General features: G+C 37.0%; 2 protein-coding genes across 3 annotated transcripts; one reads left to right on the top strand and one right to left on the bottom strand.

Annotated features, from left to right (window-relative positions):
• The first annotated feature begins 2,695 nt into the window (after positions 1 to 2,695).
• miox (myo-inositol oxygenase) lies at positions 2,696 to 6,883 on the top strand. 2 transcript variants are annotated; one of them, XM_020934739.2, is made up of 10 exons: positions 2,702 to 2,818; positions 2,900 to 2,971; positions 3,074 to 3,154; positions 3,700 to 3,862; positions 4,130 to 4,197; positions 4,791 to 4,900; positions 5,535 to 5,602; positions 5,693 to 5,742; positions 6,421 to 6,533; positions 6,608 to 6,883. In XM_020934739.2, the coding sequence occupies exons 1-10, from the start codon at positions 2,801 to 2,803 to the stop codon at positions 6,714 to 6,716; spliced, it is 852 nt and encodes a 283-aa protein (XP_020790398.1). In that variant the 5' UTR covers positions 2,702 to 2,800; the 3' UTR covers positions 6,717 to 6,883. The 2 variants fall into 2 exon arrangements, with proteins under 2 accessions (XP_055011756.1, XP_020790398.1); XM_055155781.1 differs by having other exon boundaries at positions 2,696 to 2,818; positions 5,535 to 5,742.
• lmf2a (lipase maturation factor 2a) lies at positions 6,823 to 15,417 on the bottom strand. The gene is made up of 14 exons (XM_020934729.2): positions 15,195 to 15,417; positions 14,052 to 14,305; positions 13,416 to 13,444; positions 12,922 to 13,115; positions 12,577 to 12,755; positions 12,360 to 12,498; positions 11,688 to 11,816; positions 11,514 to 11,619; positions 10,892 to 10,988; positions 10,262 to 10,444; positions 9,704 to 9,872; positions 8,612 to 8,723; positions 8,428 to 8,536; positions 6,823 to 7,928 (listed from the first exon to the last, which is right to left on the bottom strand). The coding sequence occupies exons 1-14, from the start codon at positions 15,286 to 15,288 to the stop codon at positions 7,500 to 7,502; spliced, it is 2,223 nt and encodes a 740-aa protein (XP_020790388.2). The 5' UTR covers positions 15,289 to 15,417; the 3' UTR covers positions 6,823 to 7,499.
• Positions 15,418 to 16,183: the final 766 nt, after the last annotated feature.

Raw genomic sequence — 16,183 nt, 5'->3', positions numbered from 1 at the left:
TTTATTTTATGTATGCTTTAGTATTCTATTCAATTTAGTTTTTTCTTCTGAATTATATCTGGTCTAGACATGATTTAGTGTAAGATTAGTCCACTTCAATATCTGGCTTAGCTTTCCAAGTACCACCAGAACTAGCCCAAGACCTATCTTTTAAGTATTTGTGTAAGGTTTGACAATCACTGCATTAAAGCTGGACTATGTAACTTTCCTGGTGGACGGCCTGTTACATGTTTGTCACAATGGAGGGGTTTTGAGTACCGGTAATAAAAATGTAATTGAATAAATGCAAGAACAATATATTTAATACCATACTATAGCAATAACATCTCTATGGAGACAAGTATTTGGCTGACCCTCTACCAGAAAAGTTACATAGTGCACCTTTAAAGGGTTTGATTGACAGACAGATAACACATGAGTTTTTCCCATAGATCTGGTTAAGATTATGGTGGCACAAATAATTTTTATTTGAATAATTTAATTCCATTCCATTTGTGCAGTATAAAAGTCATGTACTGCCTATTTAATCTTTTAAAAAACATTCATCATTTTGATGAGTATTTTGTTTTTTAAGTTCATGATAACACAGTGAGCAACAAAGTAAAACATTGTCATGCCATGTCCAGCCCAGGTTGTTTTTAGACTATGGGGAAGAATTTTAGACTTTGGTGGGCCTCTCTAGTCTCCTGTATTATTGAGAAACACTGCAGGAATACAAGTAAGACCTAATTTGCATATAGCTAAACCAATCAGCTTAAATGTCTAATGGCATTGGAAGCATGGCCCCATCCTGATGTTGTAACTTGGAGCTGATCCACTTGTTCATGTATTTAGAGAACAAAGAATCCTGGAGAAGCCTGTTAAATTTGGCCTTCCTGTTTAAGATCTGCGACGTCATCGCCTCTGCTAAACCTCATAATCCATTCTCTGGGTCCCGGCGCCTGTGGACAGTAGTGCAAAAAAAGATTAAGCCAAACCCGCTAACCCTTCACCTAAACAGGGCCAAAATAACCTAACCCTAATCCTGGAGCGTCTGTTGTGGGCAGCTCCCTGCTGTGCTACAGCCTTTCATTCATAACTCTGCCTTCAGCGCACAGAGGGAGCATCTCACTTGGTCTAGTGCTTATATTATACTACTGTAGTACTTTTACTGAATGAATTAGATAGACAACACTACACTTTCAGTATTTCCCAAAGGTCAATAGGACAACAAATTATAAAAGCACTTTATTCATCGTCTGTATTAATGACTTGAATTTTGTTATTTAGCGTACCAGTTATAATGTGAATGTATCTCTGTACTAATATTAAAAGAGCCCGTAAAGGAAAGTGTCCTTTTGTGAACATGTGTCTAATATTATTTTTATAACAGCTGCGTTGTGTAATAAACATGTTATAAATCTACTCTTTACCTGTGCCTGGCCTGTTTGTTTTTTGTCCAGTTTCTTTTGGATGGATTAAGGCATTAGGGAAAAGATATAGAATATTTTCAAATTATGCACATTTATTATAAACTAATGTTACATATTGTAACAATGATTTATAGGCACAGCACTTAATTGATCAATTAAATATTGTAATTTGTATCCTCATTTATTTCTGTAAGATTTGACATTGCTGGTGCCATAGAAACTGTAAAAGAAAAGTATTAAACATAACTCTCGAATAATAATGTGGGGCTCATAATGTATACATTAGTACTATCTTTTAGTTTGTTAAACGTTGTGCCCTCTAGTGTTCAGACTGTAGACTACAGTCAGTTGTAGGGCAGTTTACTTCCCTTTACTGTATTTTACTTGGTTTAGTAATTCAGTAAAGTGTTTGTTGTAATTAGAATAAAATTATTACCATTTCTCAAGTACTTTAGTACAAACATGTATTTGCCTCTGAGCAGCTTGTCCAGGAACAGGGCACAGCAGCAGTACAAAAACATAGAACATTTTCTACCAACATTTGCATTAATCCACTAAACTGTAGATTAGCATCAAAGTGCAGAAAAAACCTTTCACTTTCTGTCCTTTTGAAAAGGAGATTCTGGTGAAATTCAAACCCTCAGCACCACCAAAACACCATTACCCCAAAAACAGCCTCCAGATACCTTGTATTCAAGTTTCTCTTCCCTATGTATTCAGACTCATACAGTTTTTTGGGGGCGTATGTTTGGGTGTGCGTGTGTGTGGTCTAACTTCTGTATATATCTAGCCATCTCTCCAGAGCAGTAATGACCAATAGGAAGTGAGAATTTGAGCCACTGCCTGTTCTCCAATAAAATGTGTTTGACAAATAAGTATGAGGCCAGTGACCTTTTAGTGTAGAAAGGAAAACATCATTCAACATTTTACTTACAAAACAAAGGTTCTGAAATTCTATTCTTAAACAACATAACTATTTAAAATGTGTAAATAACTGCATTAATTGTACAAATTGGAGTAAAATTACAAAGGAAATCCAATTTTTGCAAATAAATAAAAAGTAGGTCAGTGTCTAGAGTTTGTTTGATTACCCCAAATACTCACTGATCTAATTCTCAGAAGTTACCAGCCTTATATAAACAACACATTTTTGATTAAAAATTTAAATGATTAATCCTAAATGATCAGCAAGTCAAAAGAACTGAGTCATACTACATTGGTACATGTTGTGGACTGGAGAATAATTGAAAAGATGACATTTGGAGGGGGCTAAGGCTCTCTCTACTTTAGTTAAAATGTGACGGGTCAAGCACATTATCAGCACCAGGTGTATATAAGGAACACTACATGAACACAGAGGTAGAGGAGGTCACCAGAGAGCAGTCACCATGAGGATCGTCAGCCTTGTATGAGTTTGCTTTATGGAGCATTATGTTGGCTATTCATTGACTCTGGGGTGTTTGAAAATGCACTCTCTTTGAAAGCAGGGTCCTGATCCATCTCTGGTTTATCGACCCAATTTGGAAGAGAAGAAAAAAGAAGAGTACAGAAACTATGAGGTAACGTCACATTTAAGACTGGTTAAATCCTTGTGTACATTCAAGTTGCAGTTTAGAGTTCAGTTTGCCTTTGTTATTTGCATAGCCATTCTTGTATTGCAGCATGGAGATTTGATTGATCGGGTTTTTAACACCTACAAACTGATGCACACCAACCAGACCCTGACGTTTGTCCAGCAGAAGGTGGGTGCACTCACACATTCAGTTTGGGGCAAAAATGACTTACACAGTTATGTGTCAGTGCATACATTTTTTTAAAAAGGGCATGTTGTTTATACATCATGTCACTGTTTATTTTGGCTGTAACAATCAACTATTTGTGATGAGCCAACTATAAAAAAAAAAAAAAAGTAATCATAATTGTATTTTGATCAACGTTATCGTTATCTAAAAAGACCTTTATATGACAAAGATAGTGACATTATCCGAATGTCACAAAAGAATTAACAATTTCTTAATTTCATCAATAATATCATCAATAATTTCATCAACTCATTTGTAAATATTTTCTATTTTGTAGCCTTCAGTCCACATATTTTGATCTCTATTTGATTCAAAATGTGTTTTGAAAATCTAAATTTACAATAGGATTGACTAGAGAGCTAATCAAAATTAATAAATAAATAAAAACTCACTAACCCTTTGACTGCGAAAATATTTTTTTGCAGTCCTTTTTTATACATTATGAAATAGTTGGGTAAGTGTTTTGCAATCGCAATCTCTCTCAGCACATAGAGTGGACAAGCTTCACCCACAGTAAGATGAGGATGATGGAGGCCATCATGTCTCTGGACCAGCTGGTGGACGAGTCTGATCCAGATGTGGACTTCCCCAACTCCTTCCACGCCTTCCAGACCGCTGAGGGCATCCGCAGGGAGCACCCCGACAAAGGTACAAAGGGTATGACCAGGGTACAAGATGTGATACTGTAGTCCACTCAGGGGAATAGTCAGAGAACAATCTGCATATGACCAGGTAATTGTGTGCCAAGTAAACAAGCATTTAAGCAGGAGACAAGACAATGTGGTAACAGTGTACAACCAAGGTATAAGTAGTATACACCCAGGGTAATACCAACAAAAACACAGGTTACAGGGTCCAACCAGGCAAGCATCCAAGTGATCCCAATCTAAAACTAACAGCCATCACTCTGCACAGACTGGTTCCAGCTGGTTGGCCTTATCCATGACGTGGGCAAGATCATGGCTCTGTGGGACGAGCCCCAGGTAACATGGTCTCCAAATTATTGTAACTAGTATCATCTAATACTAAACTCTTAATATTGTAAAATTATGATACTGTCAGTATACAGCAGTCAAAAGATTGGATGCACCTTTTCATTTCATTCATCTTCTTAACTTCCGTGATCATTTACATTGTAGATTCTCACCCCTCGTTTTGATCACTGCTTTGCACTATTGACAATTCTTAACCCTGCCATGATACATCATGAAGTGAAAACCATTTCAAGTGACTTAATTATAAAAATCATAGAGAGAAGGCAAAGGGTTTGCAGCACTGTCAACAAAACAAAGGGTCTATACTATGAGGAATCTGTCTAAAATATAAAACATTTGAGTTATTAGCCTACACCTTTTTTCATATATTTGATGTCTTCAGTTTGTGTCTAAAATGTAGAAAGTAGCAAACAAAGAAAAACAACACTAAATGAGAAGTTGTGTCTAAACTTGATTGATACTGTGATCGCATCCTTATTCACTCGTAATATTCCCATAACAATCCCCTTGATTTCTGCATTTAGTCACAGGGTAATTCTAAACTATTTTTAATATTGCTTATGTTTTTTTCTAATATCTAGTGGGCAGTGGTTGGAGACACTTTCCCCGTTGGCTGCAAGTTTCAAAATAATATAGTTTTTCGAGATACTTCCTTTAAACAGAATCCAGATGAGATTAACCCAAAGTACAGGTAAGCCTTTGCTGAACTCAAATCAGTTTTATTGTCCCTGGGGAAAAAAACAAACAAACATTATTTACTGTTGTTAATTTGAGTCCCAGCTGCATTGGCCCTGCTGCTGAAATGTTTTTGTACTGAAATTACTATATGAATTAAGTAGTAGGGTTGTCAGAAGTATTGAAAATCAAATACTAATTGATACAAAACCAATATCAAAACAATGTATGTTATCAGAACAAATATAAAAATTACCATGTCAAGATAAAGAAAGTACTATTATTTTGGGTATGAAAATGACATTATATAATTCCAACTTCATTGTGGTTAATCTAGTATTTGCAAATATAAATACTATTTAGAAAAGGCAAATCAAAAATAAATTATCGAATACTGTCTATCAACATAGATGTTTTGCCGCTTATAGGACTACTCACTACTAGGGTTGTCAAAAGTGTCAGAGAACATAAATGGATGACATAAGAACACATGGTAATATAAAAGAAAGTATTATGATTTAAAATCACATTCTATGATATCAGAATCCGTACTGAATATAGAGTCTATTCCTTAGTATAGAAATCAAGGACAACCAAAAGGAAGGCTTTAAATCCATTTAAATGTATGAATGTGCTGTCCTTTTGTTCAGCACTGAATGTGGCATCTATGAGCCGAACTGTGGCCTGGACAAAGTGCTCATGTCCTGGGGTCATGATGGTAAGACTCTCAAACACAGCATTAATCCAGGGGACTTCAAAATACATTTACAAATACATTTCTTGACATTTTCTAATTTCTTAACTGTAGAATATCTTTACCGGGTTCTGAAGTTCAACAACTGCTCCATCCCTGAAGAAGTAAGTCCTGAAAATTGTTTTCCTCCTTAATATAGAGAATTTAAAAGTTTGTAAAAAAAATAAAAAATAAATAAATAAAATAATTCTAATTTCCAGAATGGAGGCAACTGGAAAACTGGGATTAGCCTGAGAATAAGGTTGTCAAAAGTCTCCAAAAAACACAGATTAGTATACATCTATAACCACTATGGAAAGACTGAGGGATTACACAGATATAAGGCCACATGGTAGAAGAACACAAGAAAGTACTAGGATTTAATGTTCTATAATCACATTCTTTTGTCTATGTAAACAGTGTTTTTTATTATCATTGTGGTATAGGAATCAGTATTGAGTGAGTATCGAATTTGAAATTTTAATATCATGACAACGCTACCCCACAATAGTTATTTGTTTTACATGTACCGATATAAATCTATCACAAAACAAGCTGGAGGTAATTTCCACTGTTTAAAATAAAGAAACAAACTAACTTATTTTACTACTGTGGAAATTCCAAACTGTAGCACAATCATGTAAAAAATAAATAAAATTATAATTCGTAATGTACCAATACTGTACTTCACTTTGCCTCCATTTTCCTTCTTTTATGGAACATTCTGATGACATAGCATTTTAAACTGTTATAATAGTATTTTAATATATATATGGACTCTTACTTTATAAAAAATCTTTTAGGGGCTATACATGATCCGCTTCCATTCCTTCTACCCGTGGCACTCTCACGGAGACTACTTCCATCTGTGCAGTGACAAAGACCTCCAAATGCTGCCCTGGGTCAAAGAATTCAAGTCAGTAACAAATAAAATCATAATTACAATTAAATTATAATGATATTTAACATTGTGCAATTTCATTTTCATAGCAAATTTGATCTGTATACCAAGACCACAGACCTGCCAGATGTGGAGAAGCTGAAACCATATTACCAGTCGCTCATTGACAAGTATTGTCCTGGAATACTCAAGTGGTGAAAGACAATGATAAACATATATTATAAAACATGGGATCTTATTCTAATGCCACGTTAACAGTATTTACGTGTAAACTTTGTAAATGATCAAAAGCGCAAAGTGACAGTTAAATTGCACAAAATATAAAAAGCACTTTTTATTATGTAATAAAATGTTTTTATGAATCATTCATTTGTAGTTTTCTAGTGGGTATAAAAAGCATACAGCAACAGCAGAGTGACACCACACATAATACACAAAATATATAAAAGTACAAAAATGTAGTGCACATAATTCCCACATAACACATTTCTCAGTAGAATCGTAATTTTGGTTGGCTTGACAGAATAAGTTAATGCTAGGAAGACCTTGCACTCAATACCCAATATTTATTACATTGTTATAGCGCTAGTGGCTCAGTGAAACCAAATGGATCGCATACCATATACCATTTGGAGGTTGAGAGATTCAGTCCCCAACCACACCCTTGCACTTCCAATGCTGTTGTATCCTTGGGCAAGACAGTTCATTGGGCTCTCCTAAGGTGCCATGTATTATGAACAGATAATACAAGGCAAATAGAGCAAGCTTGGCTTGTTAATTTAACAAAATACAACATACTGTAAAATTCTATAGCCAGGTCTACTCAGAAAAGTATTTAAAGCAATTTAAACATTAATTCTTACACTGATGTTGTCATGCTGTTGAGTGTGACACCATCCTTAACTGTCAGATTAGGATTTCATAGTGGCATTCTTAAAGGCATTTTTGTGTGGTATAAAGTTAAAACGTAAGCGTCTGTATTTATCTTTTCCTCATGTGTTTCTCTGTCTGCTCCTCCCTCTCCTCCTCCCCTTGTGATTGGTCTTCAGTCTCCACTTCACTCTCTCTGTCCTCTAGGCTTCCATCGCTCCCTTCATCCTCCTGTTTCTCTCCTGCTACCTCACCTTCCATCTCCTTTCCCACTTCCTTCTCCTTCTCCCCATCCTCCTCTCCACAGTTCTCTTCTTGTTTATCTTCAGTTGGCTCACTCTCAGCTATTGTGGGCTCAGGAGCTTGCGCTGTCCGGTATTTGCTTCTATGCTGCAGTGCGCTGAGCAGGCAGAAGAGGACGCTACATCCAACAAGAGTCCACACTATCAAAGGAGCAGGTACACCTTTCACTTGGGACCGCACCCACCTCACAGCACGGGCTAATTTGGCTTTGGAGGCCCGACGGGGAGGAGAGGAGTCCTGCGATAAAATCATTAAATAAAAATTAGCAATCTGTGTTCAAAGCTATTATTAGTAAATGTACCAAATCGCAAAACTAGCAACACGTACAATGAGATACTTTAGTAAAAATTCAAGCTTGTTAAATATATTATATATGATTATTATTTATGATTATGATTATTATCAACACAAATAACAATAATAATAACTTATAATAATAGCAGCAAAGGACAATAAAAAATAGCATACAGAAAGCATACAAAAAATACATATTTATATTAATTCAACCCAAAGGCTATTTGGATAGTGTGAAGTTACAACTGCCCTGTACAACTACAATGTACAAGTACATTTTTTGGCTACTCTACTCACCTCTGGTCATTCTGTGCCAACCACAAATCAAACAGGCGAAGACTAAAGTGTCTTGCACAATGACACTACCAGTATCGACTAGTTCACTATTTGAACCACCAACCTTCCAGTTACAAAACCAACTAGATAATGTGGTTTTGGTTACCTTGAGCCCATGTTGGTTAAGCATGCCCGTTAGAAAAGAGTTGCCGAGGTGCACTGTGGGGTAAAACTCTTCATCATAAACCCGCCTCCACCAGCGCTCTGGGTATGACCTATCAATCAAAATAAAAGCATATAATTAAACACTGATCTAAATGCAAAAAGGCAGTTATTATAAATGAACCTACCCATCGGTCTTGGGCTCTGTAAACCAGTACTTGTAGCGATGTGCCCGCAGGTAGGCAGGAGGCTGCTGGTGGAATGGGTATTGCCTGATATCAGACTGGATCAGCTCTACCACTGTAAACATACACACATACTTTATTTAAAATGTGAGCAATTTACTGGTAAAGACTCGGCAAATAAGTTTCTACTAGAATCATAAAATATAACATTGAGAATCTAATTGCAATATTTTTCAGCATTTAAAGGGGCTGCACCTAACCTCACTCACTTACTCAGTTATCCTACGCACTCTAAGCATCCTATTTCTTCACAGTGATGAGTTTATAGTAAGCGCTTTTTACAGCTCTCAGACACCAGCATGGAGCATGCTAATGTGCACGTCCTGATGAGCAGACAATAAAATGCTTTCTAATGAAGATGCAGTCAGTACACAGCAGACTAATTTTGACCTCAAGACCTCCTTATGCAATACATCTGTACTGTACGGTAAGACAAATTTAGCTCAAATACATGGCAGAAAAAAAATTTGAAAAATGAGAAAGGGGCCTTTAATTCTTCCTTTGCTATGTTCTACATGTATGTCTATGGCAGAATAGTCATCAGTTACCTTGATGATACAATACACATATCAAAACCTGCAAAAAAGTTTTAAAATAGTTTGGAAAAAAAAGGAATAAAACAACACATATTCAAGAATCTGTGATCAATATGTGCGTTCATGGTCCTGATTAAGTGTTTGATTTTAAACAAAAAGGTGAGAGTGACTAACTGAAAAAACTTTGTGACTGCTTGTGACTGTAATGTTATCTGAAGGTACTTGTTTAACAGCACAAATCAGCTCACCTGTTGTAGTTGCAGCCTCAGACATTAATTTAAGATTTGTTTTAACACAATCTGATCACAAAGAACTAACTTGAGAAACAGAGCTTCAGAAAACATTTTACAATATTGGGGTTAGCAATGGGCATAACCCAGCCATTCTGGACACTAAAACAAAACTGAACTTTTCCTGCGAGGTATACTATACTCACATTGTTCTTTAGGCAAAACTGACTTCTATACTAAAAAAAAAATAAAAAATCACTGGCTCGTACCATCTTGTTTGCCCTGCAGCAGTCTGTGTATGAGACTGCTGAACCAGGGCGACTGCTGCTGAGGTCCCAGGGCAGCGAACCACATCTGCCAGTCCAGACGGGGCTGGTGTGGGGTCACCCAGGGGGGAGGGCCACTCATGTTCCCTGGTTTGTACATGAACTCTATCTCCTACAGGGACAACACAAAACATGAATCTATCAGAAATCATAGCAACCGACTACCTCTCATTTAAAAAAAATCTACCCAATTAAAGCAGAACTAAGTAACTTTCCTCTGTGGGGCTCCCCCTGCTTTGCTCTTATGAGAATATAATGTCAGAGAATAGCAAAAAAGATCGCAGGAGACAGGCGTCAAATACGGCATAATTATATAAATGTATATGGTATGTATAAGTCAAAATAAAATAGAAATTGCTCTGATTACAGCCAGGAGTTTCTGATTACAAGTACCTGTTACTGTTACTTACTTCTGCTTTAATGTGATAATCATTAGTGTATTTTATCTCAATTTTACAAAGGAAAAAAATAATCAAAACAAAAAAACTAAGCTTGTCTTACCACCCATGTGATTCCATCATTGCTGCCTTCGATGACGACTTCAGGCCGGCCCCCGACCCCGGTCATGCGTCTGAACAGGCCATAGGAGTTGACCAGTTGATAGCGGTCCACCAGCGCATGGGCTTGTCTCACTCCAGGCCACAGGCTTGCATGCGAGTCGTACTCTATGTAAGTGAAAGGCACCTGCAACAGAAAAACGGTAAGAACTACAAAATACTGTTCAAAAAAAGAAAAAACGGATTGACTATCAATAACAAAGCATATGCAGAAGAGAAATGTTATGATTTTTAAGTCATTTTAATCCAATATTTCAACATTCTTAATACAGAAACACACTTTAAAACACAACAGATCTATACACAATTAACCTTTGCATTTAGTCATGGAAGAATGGGAAGAAGTAAAACAGGACATTAAGAAACTTAATAATTGTGTTTCAGTCATTATAATTAAACAGTACTGTAGTGATTTGATAAATTTCCTCTTTCTGGCAATGTTAAAAGAAATAAATGACTGATTAATATAAAGAACAAAGTAAATATATAAGCATGTGCCTGTTTTGCCTCAGTCCAGTTGAAAAGAAAACCATTTAATTTGTTTCATTTCATTAAGCCAAAGCCATGTGCTTACCAGACTGATGGTGAACATGGCAACGGCTGCAGCTCCAAACAGTGTCCACTGTAAAGTTCCCCCTAGCCTCCGGAAAAACCCTCTCACACATGCACTCCTTTAAACATAGGACAAGACTTACATTATTTATACGGATGGGTGATATATTTGTTCTATTGGTAACGGCTAATATTAGAGGGTTTTCACTGATACTGGTATCAGACTAATGAGTAAATATTCAAATAGAAAAACTACTTCATGCAACTAATTATTTTATATCCCAGTATATATATATTTCTTTACCAAAGCCAAAAGTTAATTCACTTTTAAAATAAATACAATTGTGGGTATGGACTTAGAAAGTTAAATATTGGGAAATATCTGTTACCAACCACATCAACAAACCAAAAAAATCCATATAGGATCAACACAGATCCCAAAAACTCTGGTTCTAAACTAATTGTTCATTCCACTGTCCCCTTTTTAAAAGAATTTCCAAATGTTTCCTGATTAACTATGGGGTAACAAATGCATATTTCTAACAATGATCACCATAGAACACATATTATTTTGGGAAATTGAATGGGAAAATTACATTGTAAACAAAATTATTGTTGAATTCCAGAAAACATGACACACTGACCTGAACATGGCTGTTATCATCTCCCATGTGAGGGAAAGAACCCCCATCCACACACAGGGGATAGTCACAGCCTTCAGAAACTGGTTGAACTGGTGGTAAGTGAAAGCTGAAACAAAATGATGAACAGTTATTATTGATACAAAATGATGAATATGACCTGGTGGCTCCACAAACCTGTCCTGGACGTAATACTTTTCTTCTGTGTGTCAATTTGCAAGTCAAAGCACATGATTGTCACAAAAACAAGGAATGCCCAAACCAGGAGCTCCAGTATGTATGCCAACCAAGACCAAAGTCTGGACTCTGAACACAAACACAAAATTATACATTTTTACAATAATACTTTCCGTTATGAAAGAGCTGCTGGCTGCAGTAGTACCCCAAGCCACCTATAAAATCACCTTTTTGAACTTAACCAGGTTATAATGTTTTTCCATCATTGTCAGCTTACTCAGAGCTTTATTTATATTGATTAATACATATTTGAGTAATTCAGTACTGTACTGCAGTCGAGGCTTGACGCTCAGAAGATGTCCTTTGCACTTTAAGTGACTTACACTAGGGGTGTCCAAACTTCTGTCTTTTCATCAAGAGTCGCATATCAAAACACAGACAAAGCCAACAGACATGCTTAGATCATCAAAAGGACACACTTGCAGTAAAAAGTACTGTTTAAAGGAATATGGGCCATTTCACCTGGAAGTCTGAGGGCCACAAAAAATTGGTCTGATATAGTTTGGACATGCCTGCATAGATTAGATTATTAGCAGTTTCTCATGTCCCAGCACACAGCTCAATAAAATTTGTAAGAAACAGTTTCTTGCCAATGCGTGTTTAGTTTCTCACCCTTATGACTGGTCTGGTAGGGTTTGCGTATCCACAAGTGAACGTGCTTGTCGTCCAGTAGAGATAGACACAGAGCTATTGTCAGCAGGTTGAAGAAGTTGTAATTTCCAGATAAAATAATGAGAACTTGAAGAAGAATCTATGGGGTAAAACATTTCATTACATTTCTTTTGTTATACTAATGATAAGAAACAGGGCTTAGATAATCATTTCAAACCTGTAAGTAGAAGGAAGCAATACGGAGTCTGCGCAGAGGACTAAAGAAAAGAGGAGGGACAGCGATCTCTATGAAGAAGGTGCCCACCACGCTGAGCTTCTGCCACCATACAGGGAGCTGGTGAGCAAACCAGGCCAAAGGAGTGGGGATGCACTGGGTCTCATAGTGATAGGTCAGTGCTGCACAAAAACAGACAGGAAACTGTCATGGCATAGTTTTAAAGGGCGATCCCCAAAAAACAGTAGTATTTCACATTATACCATTCATCTTTCAATTAGATCTTAAAACCAATACACCACCACCTGATCATTTGCCACTCCTTGTCTAAAAGTGCTTGTGCCTTACCAGTCAGACCCCACCAGGTCGGACAGCGAGAGGTCAATTTGACCACTCCAGATGCAAACATGAGCCTGAAGAGCAGCCAACGGACCAGCCAGAAAGTGATTGCATCATGATCCCTGACCGAGCGAGAGCCCCTGACCACTGTAAGCGGGGCCACCAGAATACACAGAAAGCCTGTCTCCAGAAGCAAATTATCCCTGGAAACACATGCAATCAGGAAGAAAAAGAGTGTCAGCCCATCACAGCCTACTCCCTAGACCCTAACAACCAGTCAAGCCTCCTCTGCCTCTACCATCTCCTTTAAAAAACATTTAGCAGCTAACTTTTTATTGTAAGTTCACTTTTTGGATGTCAGCATATCGCCTTTCCCAACCTACCCCTTCAATACCCCGTTCCACGCCATATTATATTGTAATTTGTAATGGAGAAATGTAGTGAATAAAGCCAATGGTAAATTTGAGCGAGACAGACAGCAGCCATAAAATATTAGGACTCACCACTGGAAGTAGAGGAAAACCTGGCCAACCTGAAAAACACAAGCGTATGATAAATCACTACTTAACAATGCTTAACTAAACCATAGACAACATATTGCAACATATTACAATCACACCAAAATTGTTAATTACAATGACAGCAATTATCAAATCACAAAGGATGCAATTATAAGCGTAATAGTATCTCCTCTGTAAAAAAAACAAAAACTTATTTATGAAAAATACCCGCTAACTCTGCAGTTTAGAGATCTATAAACAAAAAGAACAAATTGGAAATGCATGGGATTCTTGTATTATTTAACAGTTCAGATTTCCGTCTTTTCAAATATTTCAAATTTTTAGATGATCTCAGTAACAATTTTCAGACAAATCGATCAAAAATGTGCTAAAAGTAAATGTTTCAGTTGAGGTTCAAGTATCTCCTAAACAAGAATGAACCCTAATATTAAACGCAAAATTGCAGACAGATTACTTAATGACTTTATTCAAAACTTTGAGCATTTTTTTAATGGTTTATATAGATAATATACAAATGCAATATTATACCTTTTTCAATATATCTCACACGTCTACAAATACATGTCAAAAAAAGAACAACTAAAGATATTTCTCTACACATATCATTATATTTAATACCTGGTACATGGACATATAGAGTGCCCAGAGGCAGAAGAACACCACACTGTCCCTGAAGGTCTCCATCAGAGTTGCAGCCAGGCTCAGGGCGGCTCCCAACAGACACAGCAGCTCCATACAGCTGTGAGTGTCCAGACCCAGGTGAGGACCAAGCCACAGCAGAGTGGGGGAGGTCCAGAGTTGCTCCCACAATGCTTTCCCACTGTAACGCAGTCTCCAGCGGGCAGGCAGCAGGCCATCGTTACCATAGAGACCTGGGCGAGACAATAGCAGGATACCATTGTAGCTTTTAAGATGTAAGTGAGATGATGTCAAATTCCCAGATGGGGGGCAAGAGACAGTTTTTCCTAATATTACATTGTATTTTTTCATAAGGACTAAAAGGTAAATTGAACCTGATCATTCCTATTGGTGACAATTGAGACAACTCAACTTGCTATTTATGCTGAAACAGGATATGACCAGACTGCCTGTCACTCTTGTTGCTGGTGTTCATGCACAATAATTAGGGCGTTTATCACCATCCCATGAATTTGACTCACCTTTTAATTGCGTGAATATTATTATTTACAAAAATAAGGCCTTTCCCGGGGTGAAATTGACAACATTTGAGTATTATATTATCTTAAAATAAATAAAAATAAACTGCCCACCTATATCGGATCTAATCTGTAATAAATACTTATTAGTTATGTAATTTTAACATAAAATCTTAAACTTCTCTGGTTCATACCGTCATCTCCCATCTACCTGTACAACTAGTCCCCACCAAAGACTGCATGAAGTCTATGGTCCCCACCTTCAGAATATAAAAGATACACTTTTGTATTTATGTAAACATAGTATTTGCTTACATTTAAGTAGGTAAAGTACTTGATTGCTTACTTTAAATTGCCATTTTTAAAAATCAAGACCCATCATGCCTAAAGTTGTCATGAATCTATGCCAAAACCCTTTTAGCTGTACTATTATTCATAAAACTATTGGAATATCAAGTACGATAGCGTTGCTTGAGTGCCAGTGCAGCTTTTGTTAGTCTAAAATCATGATCATCACGATAAAAAAAGTGGCTAAAACTGTGGGTTAAACTTCCCTATAATACTGCTAGCCTAGCTCCAACAACACAGAGCGGAGTGCACCCACCTGGAATCTGCACATACAGGGAAACAAACGCGGACAGATAGATGACCGCCATGCACCACAGGAACATGCGTCTCGGTAAGACTATGGAGTCCATATTTTAGCCGATCCGCCGTGCACATAGGAGTGACCCTCCCCAGTACAGCTGAAGCCCGTAGTCCTGCAGCAGTAGCCACTATCTGTTCCTGTTGCCGCTGGCGAGGAAGAAGCAGGATTGAGAAGGCGCGCAGACTCTGACACGTAGCGGCCAGCCAGTGCACAGGGTCGATACAAAAAGAGACCGCTAGGTGGAGCCAAAAGACAGCGTTATTGTTTTCCGGGGTGGTGCGTTTTGGAACACTGGGAAATTTTGTGTTAAAAATCTATGATATGCAAAATGAGAATTAAAAACTTAAAATAATGAGATGAAATAATGGGTTAAATCTTTAGTCTTAAAGGGCCCATCAATTTACGCAATTTCTGATCTATATTATAATGCTGCTTCCTCATCAAAAACATAGTCTGCCTGGAGAGTTGTATTTTGTGTCATTCACACATGTTTAACGCACAAGTCCTGAATATTTAGGCTGAGTTCTTCTCCCAAACGAACACTCCTTGCATCTTCACTAGAATTATTTGGATAATTTCAGTTCTGGAATTGCCAATTATTACTGAACAAAAAGTAGCTGTTAACTTCAAAATCACTTCTTGGCATTACTAGAAGGAAGATAACTTTTGAGATTTGGAGATGTAGACTGACTAACTCAAAAAATGTGTGTAAGAAACAAAATAGAACTCCGGATGTTTTTGATGAGCTAACATTATAACATGTCTTAAAGCTCAGAAGAGGCCATTTTGCTTAATATAGGAGTTTTAAGCATCAGAGAACAAAGTAAAACAAATATACAAAAAACTATTACTACTGATGTCAGTAAAAGTAATAATAGTAATTGAAAAAATGCTGCTCAGCAGTGTAGGTAAATTTTAACATACATATGGATCTTAAAAACTTA

The sequence above is a fragment of the Boleophthalmus pectinirostris genome, unplaced genomic scaffold, assembly GCF_026225935.1.
Source record: "Boleophthalmus pectinirostris isolate CB_2022bp ecotype Guang Dong unplaced genomic scaffold, ASM2622593v1 HiC_scaffold_2, whole genome shotgun sequence".
Taxonomy (NCBI): domain Eukaryota; kingdom Metazoa; phylum Chordata; class Actinopteri; order Gobiiformes; family Gobiidae; genus Boleophthalmus; species Boleophthalmus pectinirostris.
Note: the sequence above shows the minus strand (reverse complement) of the source record. Positions and strands in the feature narration are given on the sequence as shown.